At 49.6% G+C, this 22,777-nt stretch overlaps 1 protein-coding gene and 2 long non-coding RNA genes across 3 annotated transcripts; all 3 read left to right on the top strand.

Annotated features, from left to right (window-relative positions):
• Nucleotides 1–499: 499 nt before the first annotated feature.
• Nucleotides 500–4,030, top strand: LOC127396276 (putative ankyrin repeat domain-containing protein 20A5). Its single transcript, XM_051643897.1, has 6 exons — nt 500–606; nt 1,586–1,700; nt 1,943–2,116; nt 2,234–2,340; nt 3,621–3,769; nt 3,993–4,030. The coding sequence occupies exons 1-6, from the start codon at nt 500–502 to the stop codon at nt 4,028–4,030; spliced, it is 690 nt and encodes a 229-aa protein (XP_051499857.1).
• A 3,838-nt stretch (nt 4,031–7,868) lies between these two features.
• Nucleotides 7,869–19,138, top strand: LOC127396279 (uncharacterized). The gene is made up of 4 exons (XR_007891950.1): nt 7,869–7,948; nt 16,366–16,500; nt 18,681–18,992; nt 19,100–19,138. It is a non-coding gene; the product is annotated as an uncharacterized LOC127396279 (long non-coding RNA).
• A 1,223-nt stretch (nt 19,139–20,361) lies between these two features.
• On the top strand, nt 20,362–21,519 carry LOC127396278 (uncharacterized). Its single transcript, XR_007891949.1, has 3 exons — nt 20,362–20,447; nt 20,565–20,682; nt 21,410–21,519. It is a non-coding gene; the product is annotated as an uncharacterized LOC127396278 (long non-coding RNA).
• Nucleotides 21,520–22,777: the final 1,258 nt, after the last annotated feature.

Here is a 22,777-nt window from a genome sequence, read left to right as displayed (position 1 = left end):
AGCCTCTCGTCCCGCAGCTCCGGCCCGTCCGCCCGGGAGCGCCCGGCGGCCCCTTCCGAGCGGGGCCCGGACCCCCCGAGCTGGGCGCCCCGGCCCGCGCTCCGTGACGCCCCTGGCGCTGTCGCCGTTGGGGCTCGCGCTGTCGCCGTTGCTCTGGCCGCGGCTGCAGCAGCTGCGGTTGCGGGAGTGTCGGTCGGTGCGTCCCTGCGAGCTGCCTGGACTGCGCTTCTGCTGCTGCTCCTGCTCCTCCTCGGCTCCGGCCTCGCTTGCCCCTGCTGTCCGTGCCGCTCGGCTCGGTCCTTTCCCTCCCTCGGCCTCGCCCCGGGCCCGGCAGAGCCCGCCGGTGCCTCCTGCTGCTCCCGCCCCGCAGCAGCGGCTGATGGGGCTCTGGAGGAAGAAGCGGCAGCGTTCGCCCTCTGGCCGCGCTGCTGGGCAGCCCTGCGCTGCCCCCGCCAGTGCCGCCAGTGCCGCCAGTGCCCGCCAGCTGCAGAGGACAGCCATGAGCAGGCTGCACCGCGCGGCTGCCCGCGGCGACCTGGCCTGGCTGAGGCGCTGGCGCTGGGGGCTGAGGGTGCTGGGCATCGACAGCCGTGACCAGGCGAAGCGGTGAGGGGCTGTGGGGCTGAGGGGACAGCTGGGCTGCTGCTGGCAGGCGGGGCTGCAGCAGGGCCTGAGCCAAGCTCCACGAGGCCCCGGCAGCCCTGGCTGCAGCACAAGGGCTGTGCTGGGACACGGAGCCCACGGAGCCAGGGCAGCACTAGCCCGGGGCCACCAGCCCCCCGGCAGCTGTTGGGGGCCAGCTGGCATCACCCCCCTGAGGGCTTGTGGGGGCTCCTGTTGAAGGCAGTTGTTTGGAAAGCAAGACTTTCCCTGTCAGCTGGGAGGGGAAACTGGAGAGCTTTCTTTCCATTGCTGGCAGCTGCTGGGTGGGCTCAGGTGCGGTGGGAAGTGCTGCCCCTGCCCTGCCCTGTTGGGGCCCTAGCTGTGCTGAATGGTTATGAGAAACTTTAGATAATAAGAGAAACAGTGAAGGCCATTCTGTGGGAACTAGTTGGTGATGATTATGAGAAACTTTAGATAACAAGAGAAACAGTGAGGGCCACTCTGTGGGAACGAGATAGTGAAGATGACATACAGCAGTTAGGTAGTGTGGTAAACGGGATGGGGGGCTGGACAAAGGGTTTGGAGTTGGGACCAATTAAAAGGGGAATGGGGACATGTAAACAGTGTACACTAACCACTCAAAACCTTGCTCTGCCACGTGGGTGACATACACGCTGTCCTAAGACTATATAATCTGCACGCAGCCTAATAAACATGGACTGAATCTACATCATACTGGTGTGTCATGTTCTTTCCCGGCTTGCCACGGAAACTGGACCTCGGCACTGCCCCTTGGCCCTGGGTCTCCCTGCAGGGCTGTCGTGCAGCTGCTGAGGCATCAGCAGTTCTCTTCTGGCCTGGGGGGGATGAGTGCAGGATTGCAGCAGCAGCAGCAGGGTCTGGGCAGGGTGCCCAGGGCTGGGTGGGGACACAGCTTTGGTCCTTTGGCAGTCTCTGTTCAGCTCCTGTGTTTCCCTTCCAGGACCCCTCTGCATCTCGCCTGTGCCAACGGCCATGCGGATGTGGTGAGATTCCTAGTGAGACAGGACTGCCAGGTGGACCTGTGTGACAACTGGAGGAGATCGCCCCTGATGAAGGTATGTGGCATGTGTCCTGCTCTTGGAGAGGGGCTCGTGGCCTGTGCAGGAATGGAGGGGTGTCTGGCAGGATTCTGTGCACAGGCCTGTGCAGAAATGTGCCCGTTGTAACAGGAGTGGGACAGCAAAGGTGAGCTCATGGTTGGAGATGCTCTTCTTCCCCAGTGCTGAGAAGCTGGGTGAGCTGGGACAGTGCAAGGTCAGCTTTGGAAGCCTTTCCTTTCTGTGTGTGTTGTTCCCAGGCAGTGCAGAGCCAGCAGGAAGAGTGTGTGGCTGTTCTGCTGGAGCATGGGGCTAACCCAGATCTCCAGGATGCTGACGGCAACACCGCCCTCCACCTGGCTGTCCTGTCTCATAATGTAGACATGGTGTTGCTGTTACTGGAGCATGATGCTGATATTGATGCAGAGAATAAGGTAAATGTTTCTATTTGCGAAGGAAGCTCTTTCAGAAAGTTGCATTTGTATTTTTCTGGAAGTTTGGGGTTTCTTTTTACTTGAATTTGAACTTGATGACTTTCTGTGTCCTTTCAGGAGGGATGTACCCCGCTGATCCTGGCTGTCTCTGAACATCACAAAGAGATGGCAGAGGTTCTCCTGAAAATAGGAGCTGATGTGCAGGCTCGAGATCTGAGTAAAAGGTGAGGGGTTTCTCAGAATGGATCCTTTTAGTGCTCTTGAGGCTGGATTGCTGGGAGGCGTGGGAGTGAGCTGTGAAAAAGAGCAGGGAGGCAGACCCAGAGGAGCTGTTTCCGTGTGTCTTGGGAAGCAGCTCTGCCCTTGGCTGCTCTGGGCCCTCACGGTGCTTTCCACACTGAGGACTGCAAGGAGGCCCTGTCTGGCAGGAGCTGTGTCAGGAGCTCAGCAGCAAGGCCTCAGTTCTACAAACCATCTCCTGCCCAGCAGCACAGGGTGTGCTTCAGTGTTGTGTGTGTGAAAGCTTTGTCTGAACATGGAACTGGTTTTGATTCCCTCTCCCCCTTTGTTGTTGCTTTTAATGGAAACAGCTTTTTCTTTCCTTTGTTTTCAAGTAATGGGGGGAACAGTTTTTCTGAGGGCAAGCAGGAATGCAAATAATCAGCGTGCCTGTGTCAAATGATCTATTTCCTATTTTGGATCTTTCAGAACCCCACGTATGATTGCTGCCTCTGGTGGGCAGCTTGATTTGGTGAGAGTTCTTGAGTTCGGGGCTGATGTTTCCCAGAAAGACGCTGCTGGGCGCACAGCTGGGGATGATGCTGTTCTGCAGGGATACTCCAGGTAAATGTGTAACTTGATCATGAGACTAAGTTGTCAGTTGTCAGTGTGGCTTTTGAATATTTTGGTGAGAGCACCAGGGTTTAATGGTGGGTTTCGAGCTGTCTTGAAGCTGTGCTTAGTGCTGCCTTCTGGTGTGTATTACTTCTGTGTCTCATGTTAATTTGGAAGTGGAGGAAATTTCTCCCCAGGATTCCCTGTTACCTCTCCAGCTTTGTGGCTAAGCTCACATCTGCCCAATATACAGTCTAGAATGTGTCTGTAGCCAGAGGTGGAGCTTGGCAGAATGAAATGCCTGTGAACCGTCTCCCCAGCCCAGCACCATGTTCCTTACTGCCTTCCCCTGCAGTGCCCAGGCAGTGCCAGCCTTTTGTTTCAGAGGAGATGCAACTGATCAGATCCTTCTTGTGAAAATCCTGAGCAGCTTCATTCCTCTTCAGCACAGCTTTGTAGCTGTGGGTGTTGTTTGTCTAAGGTGTGCTCTAAGGGAGCAGCCCTGCATCAGGCTCTGTGTGCATCAGCCTTCATCAGTACTCGGGAGTTGCTGAGTGTGTGTGAATATGTGTAGGATGGATAAGAAGTGGCTGTGAACTGTTCTGCTCAATGGTAAGTGCAGGTAGGTGGCTGTCTTTACCAAACACATTTCCTCTCTTTCTCCACGTAGTCTTGGGAAACAACTGGCAGAAGATGCAGAGCAGAAGAGCACAGGAGAAGCTTCTGTGCGTGGTGGCCAGGGCTGCACAGCACGTGGCACTCTTCACTGGGCAGAACCTGCTGGCTTCATGTTGGGGGCACCTGCTGTGGACAGAGGAGGTAGGATCCCTAATGTGGGGGAGCTCAGGAGGAGAGTCCCTGTGGCCTTTTCTTGAGGTGGTTTGTCTTGGAGATGCCTTTATTCATGCTGGCTTGTGTTGAATTGGCTGCCCAAAGTTTCATTGTTATGAGCTGTAGAGTTGTCCCTGTGAAATGGTTCTTGTTCTGGTTAGTTTTTAGCCTGCCACATCTAATGTCAACATGTCGTTTCATGTCTGAACAGCAACAGATGACTGGTCCGAAGGACGCTCAATCAGGTGAGACTTTCAAAATACCTCAGGCTGACTTGAGGGATGATTGGAGAGACACAGAACTCATTGTGCTTGGCTTTTCCAGAAGCTCTGAGGAAGAGGGGAATGATGACAGTTGGAGTAGTTCTGAAGAAGAGCTGGATTTTAGCCCCAAGGTAGGTGCCTTTGCAGGAAACATGCCCTTTAAAAAGAAAGGATTTGCAGACAAGTTTTCTCTGGGGTTGGAATAAGCTGCAGCTACAGCCAATGCTGTTTTCTCCTCAGCAGCAGCCTCTGGCCTGCCAGTCTTTCTTCTGCTGTGAGTGTTTCCCCCCAGCCCTGTAGCTGGGGCAGAGCCTGCAGCAGATTCGTGGTGTGGGGCAAAAGAGCAAGAGGTGACGAGATAAACAAGCACCTTGTTTGGTTTCCTCTTGTTCCTTTGTGTCAGATTGGCAGAGCCTAAAAGTCTCTGTGGTGTTCTTAGAATCTATTCTGTTCTTCTCCAGAGCTTGTTACTGTTCTTATTGGGGATAAACCCTAACAGAGACAGGAAAAGGGCATTTATTGATCAAGATCTACTGAAATCCTTCATCAGCTGCTTCTCCTTCCCTCGTCGTCAGGTTCCTCAGGAGCGCTCCGTGGACGAGTGCCTCCAGTGGGTTGGTTCCTCTTCTGTGAGATGGCATTCCGTGCTTGCTGTCGTCTCAGGCTGCAGGTTGTCCCTCTTTGGAATGCAGGGGCAGTGTCCTTGTTGTCACCTGCAGGCTCTCAGCCCTGCTGCTTTTACCAAGGTTCTGCAGAATCTCCAACTTGTGCAGTGGTGTCTGGAGCATCTGTTGCGTGGCTCTGGGGTTCTGCAGGGATGAGGAACCTGAGTGTGGTGGTTCCAGCCACTCTGCAAGGCTGGAGGTGCCAGCATCTTTACTTCTAACGTGATTTCATTGTCTTGCATTTATTGAAATAGACAGGATGCATTTTTCTGCCTGCTAGGGAAATGTAGGGATCTTTTGGTGAGTGGACGTGCAGGGAGTAACTGATGCATGAAGTCTGGGGATCTGAACAGTGACTTGTGCACATCTGCAAGGGAGCATTGTGAAACTGCAATCTTACAGACAGCTGGATGTTACTAAGTATTCGAAAGAATGGAAACAGATTTGTAGCACTGTGATGCATGTAAAGATAGTTTTGGACACAATCTGCAGCGGTGCCTGCACAGTCTTTTGGGATGCAGCACCCACTGGTTTGGGTGTGTGAGGAGTGTTGGTGTAGTTAGAAGTGCAGGATGGAGCCAGCACCTGAGCACTATCAAAAGGACAGCCTGAATGGATTTACTGTTCAGGATTTGATGGGCACAAAGTATTTGTTGTTGCTGCTTTAAAAAAAAAATATTGTTTTTTTCATCTTTCTTTCCAGAAGCAGCAGGAGCCAAACTTGAGACTGTTAATGGATGCTTTCCAGCAGTGCAGGACACACAGTAAGCTATCTGGAAAAGATGTAATGATATAATGATTTATGAAAGTAGGGTTTGTGGGGTTGTTTTTTTTCTGTAGGAAGTGAGAAAAGTAAGTTTTTAAGCACAGCACTTAGTCACCTGAGGAACAAATAAGCCATATTGTTAAATGAAGAGATGAATCCCCTGCTAAGCCTTTGTCCCTGGTCAAGTCCTTCCTCCATCCTGCCCATCCCTTGCCTGGCTCCTTTTCCAGACATTCCCAGACAACTCTTCTCCAGTGCATTAGTCCGGAAACATGCCACTTGCAACTTCAATGAGTAACTCCTTTTTTTCACAGGTATTTTTCCTTTTCTTGTGCTTGAAGATGATGGTGATGATGATTCTAGAATGGAAAGTCCTAAATCACCAAAGAAAAGCCTCCAAGAAAGAACTGGGGGATCACTTTATGGTGGCAACCCAGAAGCCCAGAAGACAACTTCACAAGACAACACTGGTGAGAGAAATGTGTTAGTAAATATGGATCCAGAGTCTTCCTCCATGAATGGTGCTTGTCTTCTGAGACAGCAGATTTGTCCCTCGCCTGTGAATCCTCACGGGCATTGGCAGAGCAGGAAAGCAGCTTTTCTTGCCTTTTGTTCATCAGAGAGAGAGATCAGGGACTTCTACAAGACAGGAATGATTTATTTGTGGCCATTTCTAGTGATATTCAGCACTTCTTTACATGAAGAAGTAAAATGCCACAGAGGAAAAGAATTCACACAGATGCACATGAAATCTGTGTGATGCTAATTTTCTCTCCTGCAGCTCTCAAATTGAGGGGGGTGTGTTATTTTGTATTCAGATTTTTCTCAGCAGTATTCAAGATGCACTGTAGGTGTAAATAAGCAGCATGAAGTCCTGTTGGTTATAAACATGTAGTTTTTTCCACTGTAGCTGAGCACTCAGGATCTACCTGTCACACGTCAGCACCAGCTGAAGAAAAAGACATCAGTGAAGCTGTGGAGAACTCTGGGGTGCAGGTATGTAACCCCAAAGGTTTTGAAGTAGAGTCTGCATGGGTAAATCGTGTTACACACTGAGGTCAAGAACTAAGCAGGGAGTCCTGGAGATGCAGGTTGTGTTACAGTCTGAAGTCAAGTTGGATCCAGTCCTCTTAGGATGGGGTAAAATCCTTGCCATGATGCTGGGTGTTTGGTGCTCTGCTGTTTGGTTTCCAGCTGGTTTGCTTCCATTGGGAGCAGTGTTTTTGCCCTTGTGCTGTGTGGAGAAACAAGGCAGGCAAGGGCATTTTTTTCCTGTGCAAAATGCATCTTCAGGTGAGGAGGTGTCCTGGTTTGAGCCAGGATTAAGCCAATTTTTCTTTTCACTGATTTTTTTTTTCTTCAGTAAGCTTTCTTGTAACTAGCAAGGTGCCCATGGCTTCCTGGGGTGGTGTGAAAACCACAGGATGGCTTTGTTGCATCGCAGCAAGTGAACACATGATTGTGAAGATGCTTTTGTTTGTTTATTCCCTGCTGTTCTTGAAGAACGGGTGCTCTGGTGGATTCCTGTAATAAGCCCCGTATTTCTTTTTAAGCCTTCAGATGGAAAATGCCAGGTTAGAGGCCATAGTCCAGCAGCAGAGCAATAGGATTGAAGGCCTTTGGAGAGACCTGCAAGCCTCTGCCTGGGTGAGCTGCTCCTAAACCTCCCTCTTTGTGAGCTCCTGAGCCTGGGGGTAATTTGAATGTTGTGGTTTCACCTTCGCACTGAGGCAGCAGATGATAAGCACAGTCTGAATGACCAACCCGTGACCGATTTTTCACCAGTGGACTAATTTTCAATCCCTCTGAGTTCCTCTTTGTTTTTGCTGTCTGCAGGTGGATCAGCTTTCTCAGCCTCTGCAGACAGAATCTAAGAAAGACACGGGGACAGAAGCAGAAGCTGGGGTGTCACAAGAAGAGTTCTCCAGCAAGTGTGGAAACCAGGAACAGCTGGAGAAGAGTGAACAGCAGCTGCAAGAAGAGGTGAGTGACACTGGGCATCGTTTGGAGTCTGACAAGTTCAGTCCCAGCCAAGTAGAACAGCATCAACGAGAGGGGCAAGAAGTGAGGCAAGTGCAGGAAGGCAGTGTGTGTTTGCAGGCCAGTGCCTTTCTGGCCTGTGTCTGTGGTCCCTGTGACACACTTGGGTTGTGGTTGTCACTTGTTAGTATTTCTTCTGGGGGTGCTGCTGTGTTAGTGCTGTGCTTGTGTCTTTCCCGCAGGGCAGGGGGAGGAGGGTGATGCTGGGTGAGGGGCTGTTGTGTGTGTGATGTGCCTGCAGGCCCCTGAGCCCAGAGCTTCCCCAGGTGGGCTGACAGTGTGTCCTCTGCTCCAGGAGAAGCTGCTGGATGCGAGCCCAGTTCAGCGACCAAGTGAACTGGCCAGGCCTGGCACCCACGAGGCACTGAACAGAAAGCCAAGTTCAGTGAGAAGCATTCGAGTAGGAAGGAGGATCTACACCTGTGCTGCTAAGGTGAGCACTTTGAAATACTGTTCTCAGCCACTGCTCTGAGTGTCCTCAGCAGGGCTGTGCTTCTGAGCCTGAAGTGACGTCTCATTGGAACTTGAAGACTGTCTGGTCTGATATGTCCAATCAACTGCTGATCACCCAGACCCTCCACAGCTGCGTGTGGCAGGGGGGAAGTCTTGTGGTCGTGAGGGTTGGACACATTTGAAGGAGTGCTCAGATTCCAAAAAACCCCTGACATCTAAATCATGATCTGCGTAGCTACATTCTTTTAGAAGACCCACTGCACGTTTGCACGTGTCGTGGAGCGTGTTCTGAGGACCTTCTGGTCCTTGTGAAGGCTGCAGAAAGTAGGGAAAGTCAGACACTTCACCCTGTGGCTCTCAACAAATTGATAGAAAGTAGCGCTTCCAGATTCCCTTTGATATTTTTAAGAACTACACAGAGATATGATCCAAGGTAACATAAAGATCAACAAAACAATTCACACAATAACATAAAGCCATTCAGCCATACCTCTCAGGAAAGAAAACCAGCTGGGCTAGTTGACCCTTTCCCAAGTCTGGAGAGGAACATAAGCAGTTTCTTTAATTTGTTTTGCTAAGTCTTTTATAATTTGTCCATTTGTATTACTCTCCAAGTTTTGATTCAGATTCTAATATAACATGTTCCCTTCCAGAGTCTGGGGAGAAGTTGGTAAGCTAAATATCCAGGCTTGCTGAGCCCACATTCCCACCAATTACTGAAATTCAAATGTTGCTGATATTTTATTCTAAATGAATAAAGTGTTTCTTGTCCCATGGGTCATGTATTAGTTCATGATCAGTTAGTTGCATCAAGTCTGGTGTTGTAATTGTGATGCATTGTGTCAGCATCAACACTGAAAGCTCTGGTCATTGGTGCTGCCATGATGTTACTGTTCTGTGCTCAGGAATGACCAGTTCCTAATCCACAGTATTAGCAGATCACTCTCTGGGGAGTGGTCAGTCCCCTTTTGAGTGGTCCGTGATACACACCGCTTCTCAGAGCTCCAGAGTGTTACCAACTCAATATCCCGTTTCTAGGAGTGTAACTACATGATATCTATTATTTACAAGGTTTGAAAAACAGTCCTTATGTTAACTAACACAAACAGTCCAGTTAGTGCTAATTTTGTATTGTTTTCCTTCTTTGTCAAGTGCTTTCCCTGTATTTTGCTTGATAGGCACATCTAATATCAAGTTAATTTTACTGATATTGAGTAAACTAACTAAAACGGTTTGTCCTGGGTTAAGTGTGACTTTCTTCCTGTTGATGGAAGTTTCTGAGTCTTTCACCCCAGGCTTGTTAGCAGCCAAGTTCATGGTGGATGGAGTAGAATGGATTTAGCCAGGGACACCCATTTACTCCCCAAGGATTGTTTACTGTCCCTAAGGCTTTTTCAGCCTTTCATCCCATAGGGGATGTTGGGGTTTTTAAATGCTCTTAAGTAACCCCTTTGTCCTTGCCAGAATCCCATTAGCCTGTGGGTAGTAGGGAGTGTGGAGAGTCCATTTAACACCTTCACTCTTGGCCCATTGCTGGACAATGTGTGCAGTCAAGTGAGATCCATTATCAGATGGAACACTTGGTGGCTTAGGTAGTATAGCCAATAGTTTGATCTGAGAAATGTACAGTAGCTTTTGAACATGATTCTGCGTGTGTTCAACCTGAGATAACCTTGACAGCTACAGTGACATAGCATTTTCCTTTTGACTTTCTAAAGGGGCCAATATCATCAATTTGCCAAGCCTCCCACAGTTGTTTATTATCCCTGATGTGAAAATTTTCAGGCATCAGAGGATGGCATCCCAATCTGCTCTTACATTGTTCCCAAGCAGGTATTCTAGTTTTGCACATTTCCTTTGTTACTGGCCATCCTGTGCTTTGGGCTTCTTTATATAGATCATAATTGCCAGAATGTCCCCTTCTGCAGTGCAACCATTCTCAGAGTCTTTTCCATTCATTAGCTTCACCATTGTTAAGTGCTTCTCTTCTTTCTCTTCTATTTATTCTTGCCAGTTTGTCTACCTGATTGTTCCAGGATGCTGCCTCCCTTTTCATGTTGGCCTGATGAGATGGGATCCAGCCCACATGAAAGGGAAGACGATTTTTGGCTATTTCCAGGATTAGTTTCCATTTTTCACATTGCCAACCTGGGACTTGATTGACTTTCCAATCATTCTCTTCCCAAAATGTGATCCGCTCAACACACCCTTTGTATACGGCATATGAATCAGTATGAACGTGAACTGCTTCTTTCATGTCCTTTTCCTTGGCAAACACGTTGTGTACTGCATCTGACTCTCCTGTTTGAGCACTCCCTATCCCTTCAGGAATCATTTGCTCTCCAGTGTTTACCCGAAGAGCCGCAGACCTGAATTTCTGGGTTTACCTTCCCTCCTTGCAGAGGCATCTGTAAACCAGACTTTCTGAAGGGTGGAGGTATATTCTGGTGCATCCTTACTTGGAGATGGATCCTTTGTAGCCAAATCAACATCATTATCATTTTTGTCAATATTGTCTGGAATGTCTAGTGGCTTGTCTGGGCCTTCTCTTGAAAACAAATGACAATAATACTCCTTTTGGGAAGGCCATTTCCGAACTGTTGCTCTTTGTTGCACCCCCTTCTGGGGGTGCTCTGCCTGAGATCATTTGTTTGATGATTCTGAATGGTCCACGTAGGACAAGACTTTGTTTTTTAATGATCTTTTCAATTCTTTCAAGGCAGTGCTTACTGTTAATAAACCTTTCTCTCAAGCAGAGTATCTTTTCTCAGCATCTTTGAAGGTCTGGGAGAAGAATCTGATAGGTCGGACTCCTCCCTCAGGCCCTTTCTGCCCAAGGTGGAAAGACAGACCACTGGTGGCAAATCCTCATTCAGTTGTAATGGGGTCAGTGGGGGGAATGGGTCCTAGAGTTTGGTAAGTCTGTATTTCAAATGATGGTAACTTTAAAGCTTCTTCCTGCATTTGGGTCCACTCCCAGAGCCTGTGTTTTCATAAAAGATCATAGAGTGGTCTGGCTATAATGGCTAGATCAGGGATATGTTTTCTCAAAAGTTGGAGCGTGCCCAGGATTTCTTGTAATTCCTTTTTGGTTTTGGGTACCCTAATTTCCCCTAGTTTGGTCAAAGTGTCTGTTGGAATATTCCATGTTCCCCTCTTCCATCTGATACCCAGAAACTTGGCTTCATTAGAGGGTGGTTGCATTTTCTTGTTGTGGATTTCAATCCTGATAGTATGTAAATGTTTTATGATGTCTTCATCAATTTCTCCAACCTTTTGCTCATCATCCCCATTGATGAGAACGTCACCAATGTATTGGTAGACTTTGACATCCTTGTGTTCCTTAAGAGATGAAATTTGTTCTCATTCAGTAGCAGGGGCATGATGTTGGAGAATGTTCATAAGCTTGTGGCAATTGCGTGAGTGTATCTTGATTTCCTTCCCATGTCAATGCAAATTGATGCCTGTCTTGTTCCTTGGTGGGTACCATAAAAACATACCTTTAGTATCTAGAACAGCCATGATAGGATGTGCTGCTTGTTGGACTTCACCAATGACCTCTGCCATATCAGGCAGAGGAGCAGTTAGTGGAGCTGTATTGGCATTTAGTTTCCAGAAATCTACGGTCAAGCGCCATTTCCCGTTTGGTTTCCTCTCCGGCCAGATTGGAGAATTATAGGGCAAGTGAGTATTAATAACCATACCTTTTGTTTTCAAATCTTCTATGACTTCTGATATGCCTTCTTCAGCTGCTAATGACAGCGGGTTTTGTTTGATATTGGTGATTTTACCCTGTGGAAGACGAGGAGTGCTCTGCAGTAGCCTAACTTCTAGAGTGGGTGTACCAACATTCCAATAATTACCGTGATCATCTCTGCACACTTTTCCTTGCAAAATATCCATTCCCAGTAAATTGTAGGGAATTCAGAATCATAGAATCATAGAACCATTCAGGCTGGAAAAGACCCTTGGGGTCACCGAGTCCAACCATCATCCCTGCTCTACAATGATGTCCCCTAAACCATCTCCACCAACACCACATCCAAACAACCTTAAGCACATGCAGGGCTGGTGACTCAGCCACCTCCCTGGGCAGCCTGTTCCAGTGTCTGACCACTCTTTCTGTGAAAAAATGTCTCCTAATGTCCAGTCTAAACCTGCCCTGTTGCAGCTTGAAGCCATTCCCTCTTGTTCTGTTGCTAATGACCTGTGAAAAGAGAGCAGCACCAACCTCTCTCCAATGACCTTTCAGGTAGTTGTAGAGACTGATGAGGTGTCCCCTCAGCCTCCTCTTCCTCAGACTAAACATTCCCAGCTCCTTCAAGCGTTCTTCATCAGATTGATTCTCTAGGCCCTTCACCAGCTTCGTTGCCCTCCTCTGTCCTCACTCCAGCACCTTGATATCTCTCTTGAATTGAGGTGCCCCAGACTGGTCGCAATACTCCAGGTGTGGCCTCACCAGTGCCGAGGACGGGGACAATCACCTCTCTCCTTCTGCTGGTCACACTATTTCTAGGACAAGGCAGGATGCCATTGGCCTTCTTGGCCACCTGGACACTGCTGGTTCATATTCAGCCACTTGTCTATTAAAACCCCCATGTGCTTTTTGGCCAGACACTTTCCAGCCACACTTCCCCAAGCCTGGAGTGTTGCCTGGGGTTGCTGTGGCCCAAGTGCAGGGCCCAGCACTTGACCTTGTTGAAGCCCAGACCATTAACGTTAGCCCAACGATCCAATCGATCCAAGTCTCTCTGCAGAGCCTCCCTATCCTCATGCAGATCAACACTCCTGCCCAGCTTGGTGCCATCTGCAAACTCACTGATGATACCCTCTATGTCCTTCTCAAGATCATCCATAAAGATGTTAAACAAAAACGGTCCCAACACTGAGCCCTGAGGAGCAGCACTTGTGACCGGCCCCAGCTGGATTGGACTCCAGTGACCACCACTCTCTGGGCCCAGCTGTCCAGCCAGTGCTTGGGCCAACAGATCGTTTGCTCATCCAGGCCACGAGCAGCCCATTTTTTAATGAGAGTTCTATGGGGAACAGTGTCAGATGCTTTTTGGAGGTCCAGACAGACAATATCCACAGGCATTCCCTTCTCCATTAGTTGGTTCGTCATGTCAGAGAAGGTGATCAGGTTCGTCAGGCAGGACCTGCCTTTCATAAACCCCTGCTGACAGGGCCTGATCCCCTGGTTGTCCACTCTATGTCTTCTAATGACACTCAAGATGATCTGCTCTGTGACCTTCCCTGGTACCGAGGTCAGACTGACAGGTCTATAGTTTCCCGGATCCTCCTTTCTGCCTTTCTTATAGATGGGTGTTACATTTGCCACCCTCCAGTCCCTTGGGACTTCCTCAGTTAGCCAGGACTTCAGGTAAGTAATGGAAAGTGGCTTGGCCATCCCATCTGCCAACTCTTTCAGCACCCTTGGATGTAACCCATCCTGTCCCATGTGATGACCTCGTTCTGCATCCCCTCCCTGTCTCCTAGCTCATGTGGCTGGGTACCCATGGAACAGCTAGTTCCACTGCTAAAGGCTGAGGCAAAGTAGGTGTTGAGCACCTCAGCCTTTTCCTCATCCTTTGTTGCTAAGATTCCCTCTGCATCCAAGAAAGGGTGGAGATTTTCTCTTATCCTACTTTTGTGGTTAAAGAGCTTACAGAAACATGTTTTATGATCCCTAAGAGCTGTAGCTAGTTTGAGCTCTAGCTGTGCTTTGGCTCTCCTGATTTTCACCCTGCACAGGTTCACTTAACCTTTATAGACTTCATGAGTGACCTGTCCCCTCTTCAAAAGGTCATAGACTCTCTTTTTGTTCTTAAGGTCCAGGCAAAGGTCGCTATTTGGCCAGGCTGGTCTCCTACCCTGCTTCCTGGTTTTTGGACACACGGAGACAGCCTGCTCCTGTGCCTTTAAGGCTTCTTTCTGGAATTATGTCCAGCCTTCCTGGTCTCCTTTATCCTTCAAGGCACCTCCCAAGGGACTTTGTCAGTCAGTCTTCTGAACAGGTCAAAGTTTGCCCTCCAGAAGTCTAAGGTGGCAGTTTTACTGACCCCTCTCTTTGTTTCTCCAAGGATCAAAACCAGTCATTTCATGATCACTGTGCTCTAGAGGCCTCCAGCCTTTACTTCCCCCACAAGATCTTCCCTGTTGACAAGAAGCAAGTCCAGGAGGGCACCTTCCCTGGTGGGCTCACTTACCAGCTGTGTGAGGATGTTATCCTCCACACATTCCAGGAACCTCATGGCAAGTGACTGGGAGATTTCTCCCAACTGCTTATAGAAAGCTTCATCCACCTCACTGCTTTGGGTGGGAGGTCTATAGCAGACTGGCAGAGCGAGACCAGCTTTGTTGGCCCTTAAGCTCATCCAAACACTCTCAAGCTCGTCATGACTATTCTTGATGTCCAAGCTCTCATAGCATTCTCTAAGACACAAGGCCACTCCACCCCCTCTCCTTCCCTTTCTGTCCCTCCTGAAGAGCTTGTAGCCATCGATTCTCTCACTCCAGTCCATGACTGATTTTTCACCAGTGGACTAATTTGAGATCCCTCTGAGTTCCTCTTTGTTTTTGCTGTCTGCAGGTGGATCAGCTTTCTCAGCCTCTGCAGACAGAATCTAAGAAAGACACGGGGACAGAAGCAGAAGCTGGGGTGTCACAAGAAGAGTTCTCCAGCAAGTGTGGAAACCAAGAGCAGCTGGAGAAGAGCGAACAGCAGCTGCAAGAAGAGGTGAGTGACACTGAGCATCGTTTGGAGTTTGACAAGTTCAGTCCCAGCCAAGTAGAACAGCATCAATGAGAGGGGCAAGAAGTGAGGCAAGTGCAGGAAGGCAGTGTGTGTTTGCAGGCAAGTGCCTTTCTGGCCTGTGTCTGTGGTCCCTGTGACACGCTTGGGTTGTGGTTGTCACTTGTTAGTATTTCTTCTGGGGGTGCTGCTGTGTTAGTGCTGTGCTTGTGTCTTTCCCGCAGGGCAGGGGGAGGAGGGTGATGCTGGGTGAGGGGCTGTTGTGTGTGTGTGATGTGCCTGCAGGCCCCTGAGCCCAGAGCTTCCCCAGGTGGGCTGACAGTGTGTCCTCTGCTCCAGGAGAAGCTGCTGGCTGCGAGCCCAGTTCAGCGTCCAAGTGAACCGGGCAGGCCTGGCACCCACGAGGCACTGAACAGAAAGCCAAGTTCAGTGAGAAGCATTTGAGTAGGAAGGAGGATCTACACCTTTGCTGCTAAGGTGAGCACTTTGAAATACTGTTCTCAGCCACTGCTCAGAGTGTCCTCAGCAGGGTTGTGCTTCTGAGCCTGAAGTGACGTCTCATTGGAACTTCAAGACTGTCTGGTCTGATATGCCTAGTCAACTGCTGATCACCCAGACCCTCCACAGCTGCATGTGGCAGGGGGGAAGTCTTGTGGTCGTGAGGGTTGGACACATTTGAAGGAGTGCTCAGATTCCAAAAAACCCCTGACATCTAAATCATGATCTGCGTAGCTACATTCTTTTAGAAAACCCACTGCACGTTTGCACGTGTCGTGGAGCGTGTTCTGAGGACCTTCTGGTCCTTGTGAAGACTCCAGAAGGTAGGGAATGTGGCTTCTTCTCACACCTCAACTACCACTGCTTGGCTGTGGATTGGTCCTCAACAATGCTCTCGGCCCCCTTCCCCTGCCACCCGGGTAGGGAGGGAGAGAGAGGAAAAGACAGAGACTTGGCTGCATTGAAAACTCAACTACACAGCGTTAATTCAACATCAATGATAAAAGAAAGATATACAATTACATACAAATATGTTCAGAGACTGGCAAAAGCCTCTCTCCTCCCCCCACCCCAGCAACTCCCACAGCATCTCCTGAGCTGGGAACAGTCCCATAAAATCCCAGAACTGCTGGAGGAAGCGGAGGGTGATGAGGGTCAGGAGAGCTGGAGCCTGGGGGTCCACGGGGAGGGAGGGACGGAGTCCTCCCCGGATGCCGGCCACAGGTGGAGGAGAAGGGAAGAAGAAGCAGGAAGGAAGTTGTTTTGTGTGATCTCTGTGCTTCCCCTGAGCTCACGTAGCTCTCTGGAATGGAAGATCTCTGGCCAGTTTTGCTGTCTGTCTCACTCAGCCTCCTCCGGGGGGGTCAGAGATCTCCCTGTAGCATCTGAGCCGGCAGAGTGAAGGTGCGACCTTGAAGCCCCAGCAGGTAGAGAAACATTGCACTGTTGTCAGTGCTGGTTGGAACACCCTGCTGCTAGTTAAAAGAACGCTTCCTGAAGGGGAAATCCAATAAAAACTCAATAAAAGGAAAATTGGCTTCATCCTGGCTCAAACCAGAACACAGTCCTTGACTGAGCTGTGACCGATTTTTGGTGAGTGGATTAATTTGAGATCCCTCTGAGTTCCTCTTTGTTTTTGCTGTCTGCAGGACTATCCGCTTTTTCAGCACCTGAAGAAAAGGTCGAAGAAAGTCAGGTGCACAGAAGCAGAAACTGGGGGGTTCTCCAAGAAGTGTAGGAAACATAAACAGGTGAAGAAGAGCCAGCAGCAGCTGCAAGAAGAGGTGAGTGACACTGAGCATCGTTTGGAGTCCGACAAGTTCAGTCCCAGCCAAGTAGAACAGCATCAACGAGAGGGGCAAGAAGTGAGGCAAGTGCAGGAAGGCAGTCCATGTTTGCAGGCAAGTGCCTTTCTGGCCTGTGTCTGTGGTCCCTGTGACACACTTGGGTTGTGGTTGTCACTTGTTAGTATTTCTTCTGGGGGTGCTGCTGTGTTAGTGCTGTGCTTGTATCTAAATCTAAATAATGATCTGTGTAACTACATTCTTTTAGAAGACCCACTGCATGTTTGCACGTGTCCTTGATCATGTTCTGAGGACCTTCTGGTCATTGTGAAGGCTCCAGAAGCTAGGGACCATGGCTTCTTTTTACACCTAAGCTACTAGTGCTTGGCTGAGGATTGTGCCTGTGTTGGGGTCATCTTTGGGCTAGGCATTCGATTTCCTGCTTTTGTTTTCAGCTCCCTGTGTCTCATTTCCCATGGTGGGGGTCTCTTCTCCCTCTGATTTTGCTGCTGCTTGCAGCTTCTTGAAAACAACGAGAGGTTTTGGGGGTCCTTCCCCATTGTTCTTCCAGCTCTTTCCATTGTTCTCAGTGCTCCCCTCTTGTAGCTGTGCAGGCACAGACTGTTCCAACAAAGTGACACAGGGTGGTTCTCTTGGAGGAGCTCGTGAATTTGGTGGCAGCTGTCCCTTTAGTCCTGGAGAGAGATCCCTTCCCTCCCCTCCCCTCTTCTGCTTTATGGCCCCCTTCTTTGGGCCTTGGAGTTCCTGCCTGCTCTGCTTCTCTGGTGAGGCTCTGCAGAGAGCTTCCTCTCCTGAGGCTCTTGCTGTCTTTGGCCTCTTGAGTACATTGCACAGGGATCTGGTTCTTTTCTTGTCCTGTGTTGCCAGGTGAGCCTGCCCTTTGCCATCCAATCAATGCTTGTTCCCCCAGGCATTCTGTACAAAACTCAGAGCCTCCTGCCGTGCGTGAGCGTGGAATGGGCCTCTGAAGATCATCAAGTCCAGCCCTGCTCAAAGGAGGGTCATCCAGGGCAGGTTGCTCAGGGTTATGTCCAGCCAGGGTTTCTGCATCTCCAAGGATGGACACTCCCCAGCCTTTTCTGGGCAGCGTGTTGCAGAGTTTGACCCTGCTTACAGTTTTAAAACTAACAAATCAAAAAGTGCTGATGTGAAAATGAAATGTTCTCTGTTCTGATTGGCACGTATTCCTCTTGGAATTCTTTTCCTTGGCACCACTGAGAAGAGTCTGGCTCCATCTTCTCTACCCCCTGGCCCCTTCCCCCAGGGATTTCTAGACAGAGCTGAGGTCTCCCTGGGCTTTCTCTGCTCCAGAAAAGAAGCAGTCCCAGCTCTCTCAGCCTCTGCACGGAGCTCACGTGCTCCAAGCCCTTCAGCATCTTCCTGCCCATCTGATGGCTTCTTCCAGAGACTTTGAAGTCAGAGTTGTCAGTGAGAAGAATGGCATTGGCAGCAAGAAGCACCTTCTAGGGGAGAAAGGAAGAAGTGCTCTTTTTGTGTGACCAGCTGATGTGGGTTACACAGTCAAACCCACAGCACCTGCTGTGTAGAAGCTGCTGCTGTTGCAGTCTCTTCTAAGTGCAAAGGTCACAAGAAAGAGTTGTGTCTGTTCTTACATTTTGGTACATGTGTGTCCTGGTATTTGCAATAACCATCAAGAAAACTCTTGGCATCACCTGTAGGGTCTTTTCCAGTTTTCCATCTTAAGGTGGAGAAAATATTGGCTCGTCCTTTTTTCTGTCCCATGGTGTCTGTCAGTCCTGCAGCAGCTGCTGTGGCACCTCCTCTCTCAGGGAGCTGCAGAAGCCTCCATGGAACTGGTCGTTAGGGAAGGCATGTGTGTGTGTGTCTCAGCATGTAGCTGACATTCTGCTTGTGCATTTGGTGACAGACTTTGGCCAGACCTTCCCTGCAGTGACTTCTCTGTGCTTTGGTTCTAGTGCAGCTGGTGAGTTGCAGGTGGGTTTGTGCTGCAGTTGATGTGGCTCAGCAGGGAGAGCTACAGCCTGGCTGGCCAAGAGCTTCTCTTCATTCAAATCAAACCCCAAAGCCAGGTGTCTCCATTTGGGATGAGATGTTTAGATGTTGTCACATTTGAGTGTGGATTTAAAGCTTGTTTTTGAAGTTTACTATGAGGATAACATTGTCTCTTCTGTGTTTAGTTCTAGGTTGTGCAGGATGAAGTATTCTCTGAAGACCTTGACTGAGGTAATGGGTCATGATGTCAGGGGTGCTTGTAAGGGAAAAGGTGAGTGCTCCCAGCTCTTAGAAATCATGGCTTGAAAACTGTCAACTGCCCATGCTCAGCACAGGGTTTTTCTGCTCAGTTTCCGGTTTAGCCTTGACTGTGAAAACTTCCTGCTCACAAAATATTGTGCAGCGTGTTTTGCAGTTGCCTGAAGAAGAAGCCAGGGCAAGGAAAAGTGCCCCATTTCCTGCAGACTTGGCTGAGGCTGAAGGCATCTTTCACTAGAGTTAGTCCTCAGTCACAAACATGAAAGGAGCCCTGGGACAGATTTTTCTAGACTTAGAAGTTTAATATGACAATAATATTAATTGTCTATTCTCTGTTTAATTGAAGGAACCGGGATTCTTCAGTCATTTCTGAGGAAGGAAGGGACTCCTCTCCAGCGGGACACCTCTCCAGCAGGACACCTCTCCAGCAAGACACCTCTCCAGCAGGACACCTTTCCAGTGGGACACCTCTCCAGCAGGACACCTCTCTAGCGGGACACCTCTCCAGCAGGACACCTCTCCGGCAGGACACCTCTCCGGCAGGACACCTCTCCGGCAGGACACCTTTCCAGCAGGACACCTCTCCGGCAGGACACCTCTCCGGCAGGACACCTTTCCATCAGGACACCTCTCCCCAGGACACCTCTCCAGGATCAGCAGGTGCCCCAGGGCTGTGTCCCCCTCCCTGGCCCTCCCTGCCCCCTGGGGTGACAAGCTCTGCAGAGCCCTGGCACGTGGCAGGGGGTCTGGGTGCCCCGGGAGCCACAGCCTGGGCCTGGGCACCCCTGGATCTGCCCCTTCCCAGCCCAGGGATTTCCCTTCAGTTCATCCTTGTGGGTTGATTTCTCACCTCTCTTGAGTTTCTCTCACTGTGATTTTTAATTCTAATCAGAAGAAAAGTCTCTTTTTTAGCAGTCATGTTACACAAATGCAGTTTTAAAAGTGATTACAGAAATGCAATTATAAAATGACAAAAGGTTTTTTTTAATGCTGTTAATGTTTAATTGTGTATTAAGACTTAAAAAACAGAAGAGCGTAAAAAGTGATGGTGCATGAGTGCAGTTGTACAACATATAAATAACAAAATGTAGCATAATGAAATATAACAGTAACAAAACATACACAATACAAGTATAACTTTAAAAAATGCAATGTGTTTTAATAGTATTTTAAGGCACTTAAAAAGCAAAACAGGGTAAAAAGTGATGGTGCACAAGTGCAGTTATACAGCATATAACATAAATAATAAAATGTAGCATAATTAAATATAATAACGAAACATACACAATAACAATAGAACTTGAATAAAAACCACAACATGGCTGTTAAATAGAGACTTTTCTTCTGATTAGAATTAAAATTCACAGTGAGAGAAACTCAAGAGAGGTGAGAAAAGGATGAACTGAAGGGAAATCCCTGGGCTGGAAAGGGGCAGATGCAGGGGTGCCCAGGCCCAGGCTGTGGCTCCCAGGGCACACAGACCCCCTGCCACGTGCCAGGGCTCTGCAGAGCTTGTCACCCCAGGGGGCAGGGAGGGCCAGGGAGGGGGACACAGCCCTGGGGCACCTGCTGATCCGGAGAGGTGTCCTGCTGGAGAGGTGTCCTGCTGGAGAAGTGTCCTGGTGGAGAAGTGTCCTGGTGGACAGGCGTCCTGCCGGAGAGGTGTCCTGCTGGAGAGGTGTCCCAGCACAGAGGTAAGTTGTCATTATCAGGGGTGTTTGTAAGGGAAAAGATGAGTGCTCCCAGCTCTTGGAAGCCATGGCTTGAAAGTTGTCAATTGCCCAGGCTCAGCACAGGGTTTTTCTGCTCAGTTTCCAGATCAGCCTCGAGGATGAAAACGTCCTGCTCACCCAATATTGTGCAGCGTGTTTTGCAGTTGCCTGAAGAAGAAGCCAGGGCAAAGAAAAGTGCCCCATTTCCTGCAGACAGGTACGCCTGGCTGAGGCTGAAGGCATCTTTCACTAGAGTTAGTCCTCAGTCACAAACATGAAAGGAGCCCTGGGACAGATTTTTCTAGACTCCAGCCATCACTTCTCTCCCATGACCATGGTTGCTTTCAGCACCAGCCCATGACAGACACACTCTCTGCTGTTTGCTCTTGATTTCTGCTGTCTCTCAGTCATGGCTGGTGTTTGTAGCTCATGCGGTGCAGCCTGTTCTGAGTCAAGAGAGAAGAATCAGTGACGAAAGAGTGTTCAGGCAAACATCAAGGAGTCGAGGGCTTGTAACACACAGCATCGAACCTGCTCTGATCTGAGGCCAGGTGTCCCCAGAGCAGCTGCCCCTGTTCCATGGTTGTTCTTCCAGAGTCCCCGCTTGGCAGGGACTGGTGCTGGTTCAGAGCAGGCAGCCCCTGAGACACTTTCCTTCTGTTCCTGGATGCTTTTAATCATCCAGAGTGTTCAGCTCCAGGGCTCTTTCCACGGTCTGAGTGCACACAAAGCTGTTGCGTTGCATCCGTGAGCGTTTTGAGCTGACAAGCAAATGTGGGGAAAATGTGTTTGTTCCCAGCCCTTTCCTTGTGATGTTTCCTTGGGAGTTCTTGAATCTCTTTCTGGATTGTAGCCTCTCCAGGTGCCCCTCATGTTTTTCCAGGGACCTATTTGCCCCTGTCAGCTGCCAAAGTAACACCAGGAATCTTGTCTTTTCTCCCCAGCCTCTGCTGGACTTGAAACTGCCCATCCTGGAGCTTCTTCCAATGGAGTTGCATCCTACAAATATGGATGCTGTGAAGAGCCATGGACCCCTCTCCTGAAGCCGCCTTGCCACAAGGGACCATCCCCCCCTGTTCCTGTGATCATCAAGATCTGTTCTGTATATATCTGTATGAAGTTTCTAGATCTGTTCCTCCCCTCATGTGTGACTCCTCTTTCCGTGTTGCAGTAAACCTGTTCCAGTTTGAATTCCCAACCTTTCAGTCTCTCTTCTTTATTCTCCTTTTCTCTTCTCTTGGGAGGGTAACAGAGAGCAGTTCTGCCCTCTGGCTTGTGGTTCACCCTGACCACTAACCCAGGACAGAGGGGATAGTGTTTTCCTGCTGGGGAGCACCCCCCTTTGTTTTTATCCACACAGGCTGTGCTGCCTTCAGCAGCCCCACATCTGAGCTCGTCTGACTGCACTTTTCTAGACGCCTGGGCCTGCCTGATCCACAAATACACCGACAGCCAATGATGCTTTGTTAGGATTTTGAAGGCTCATCCCTTCATATTTTAACAAAGCTTGTGTTAGTCTTCCCCAGGAATCACTGGGGTGGTCATCTGGCCTTGGTTTACATTCTTGTACTTTGTCCTTGTGAGCTCTAATTGCATTTATCAAATCTCTAACCACTGCTTGGCAATGGTTTCTCTCTGTTTGCTGATTGGGATCCCAACTGGGATCTGCCTGAGTCCAGTCAGTCTGATTTCCTCCTGCCTGTTAGGATGGATTTCACATTCTTTTCCAGGGGCTGCAGGTGATGGGTGTTTACATCTAGGTCCCAGGTGACTGGAGGGTGGCTAATGTGACCCCATCTACAGGAAGGGCCAGAAGGAGGATCTGGGGAACTCCAGGCCTGTCAGCCTGACCTCAGGACCAGGGAGGATCATGGAGAGGCTCATCCTGGGGAGCTCTCCTGGCAAGTGCAGGGCAGGCAGGAGATCAGGGCCAGCCAGCAGGGGTTTAGGAAAGGGAGGCCTTGCTTGGCCAACCTGATCTCTTCCTATGACCATGGGGACCTGCCTTTTGGATGAGGGGAAGGCTGAGGACATCATCTCCCTGGACTTGGTGAGGCCTTGGACAGCATCTCCTGGAGAAGCTGGCGAATCATGGCGTGGATGAGTGTTCTCTTCGCTGGGTACAAAACCAGCCGGAGGGCGGCCGGTCACCAGGGGTGTCCCTCAGGGCTCCCTGTGGGGGCCAGTTTTGTCCAGTCTCTCATCACTGATCTGGATGAGGGGATCCAGTGCAGCCTCAGTCCGTTTGCAGACGACACCGAATTGGGTGGGAGTGTCGATCTCCTTGAGGGCAGGAGGGCTCTGCAGAGGGA

This window comes from Apus apus, unplaced genomic scaffold, assembly GCF_020740795.1.
Source record: "Apus apus isolate bApuApu2 unplaced genomic scaffold, bApuApu2.pri.cur manual_scaffold_49_ctg1, whole genome shotgun sequence".
In the NCBI taxonomy this organism is placed as follows: Eukaryota; Metazoa; Chordata; class Aves; order Apodiformes; family Apodidae; genus Apus; species Apus apus.
Note: the sequence above shows the minus strand (reverse complement) of the source record. Positions and strands in the feature narration are given on the sequence as shown.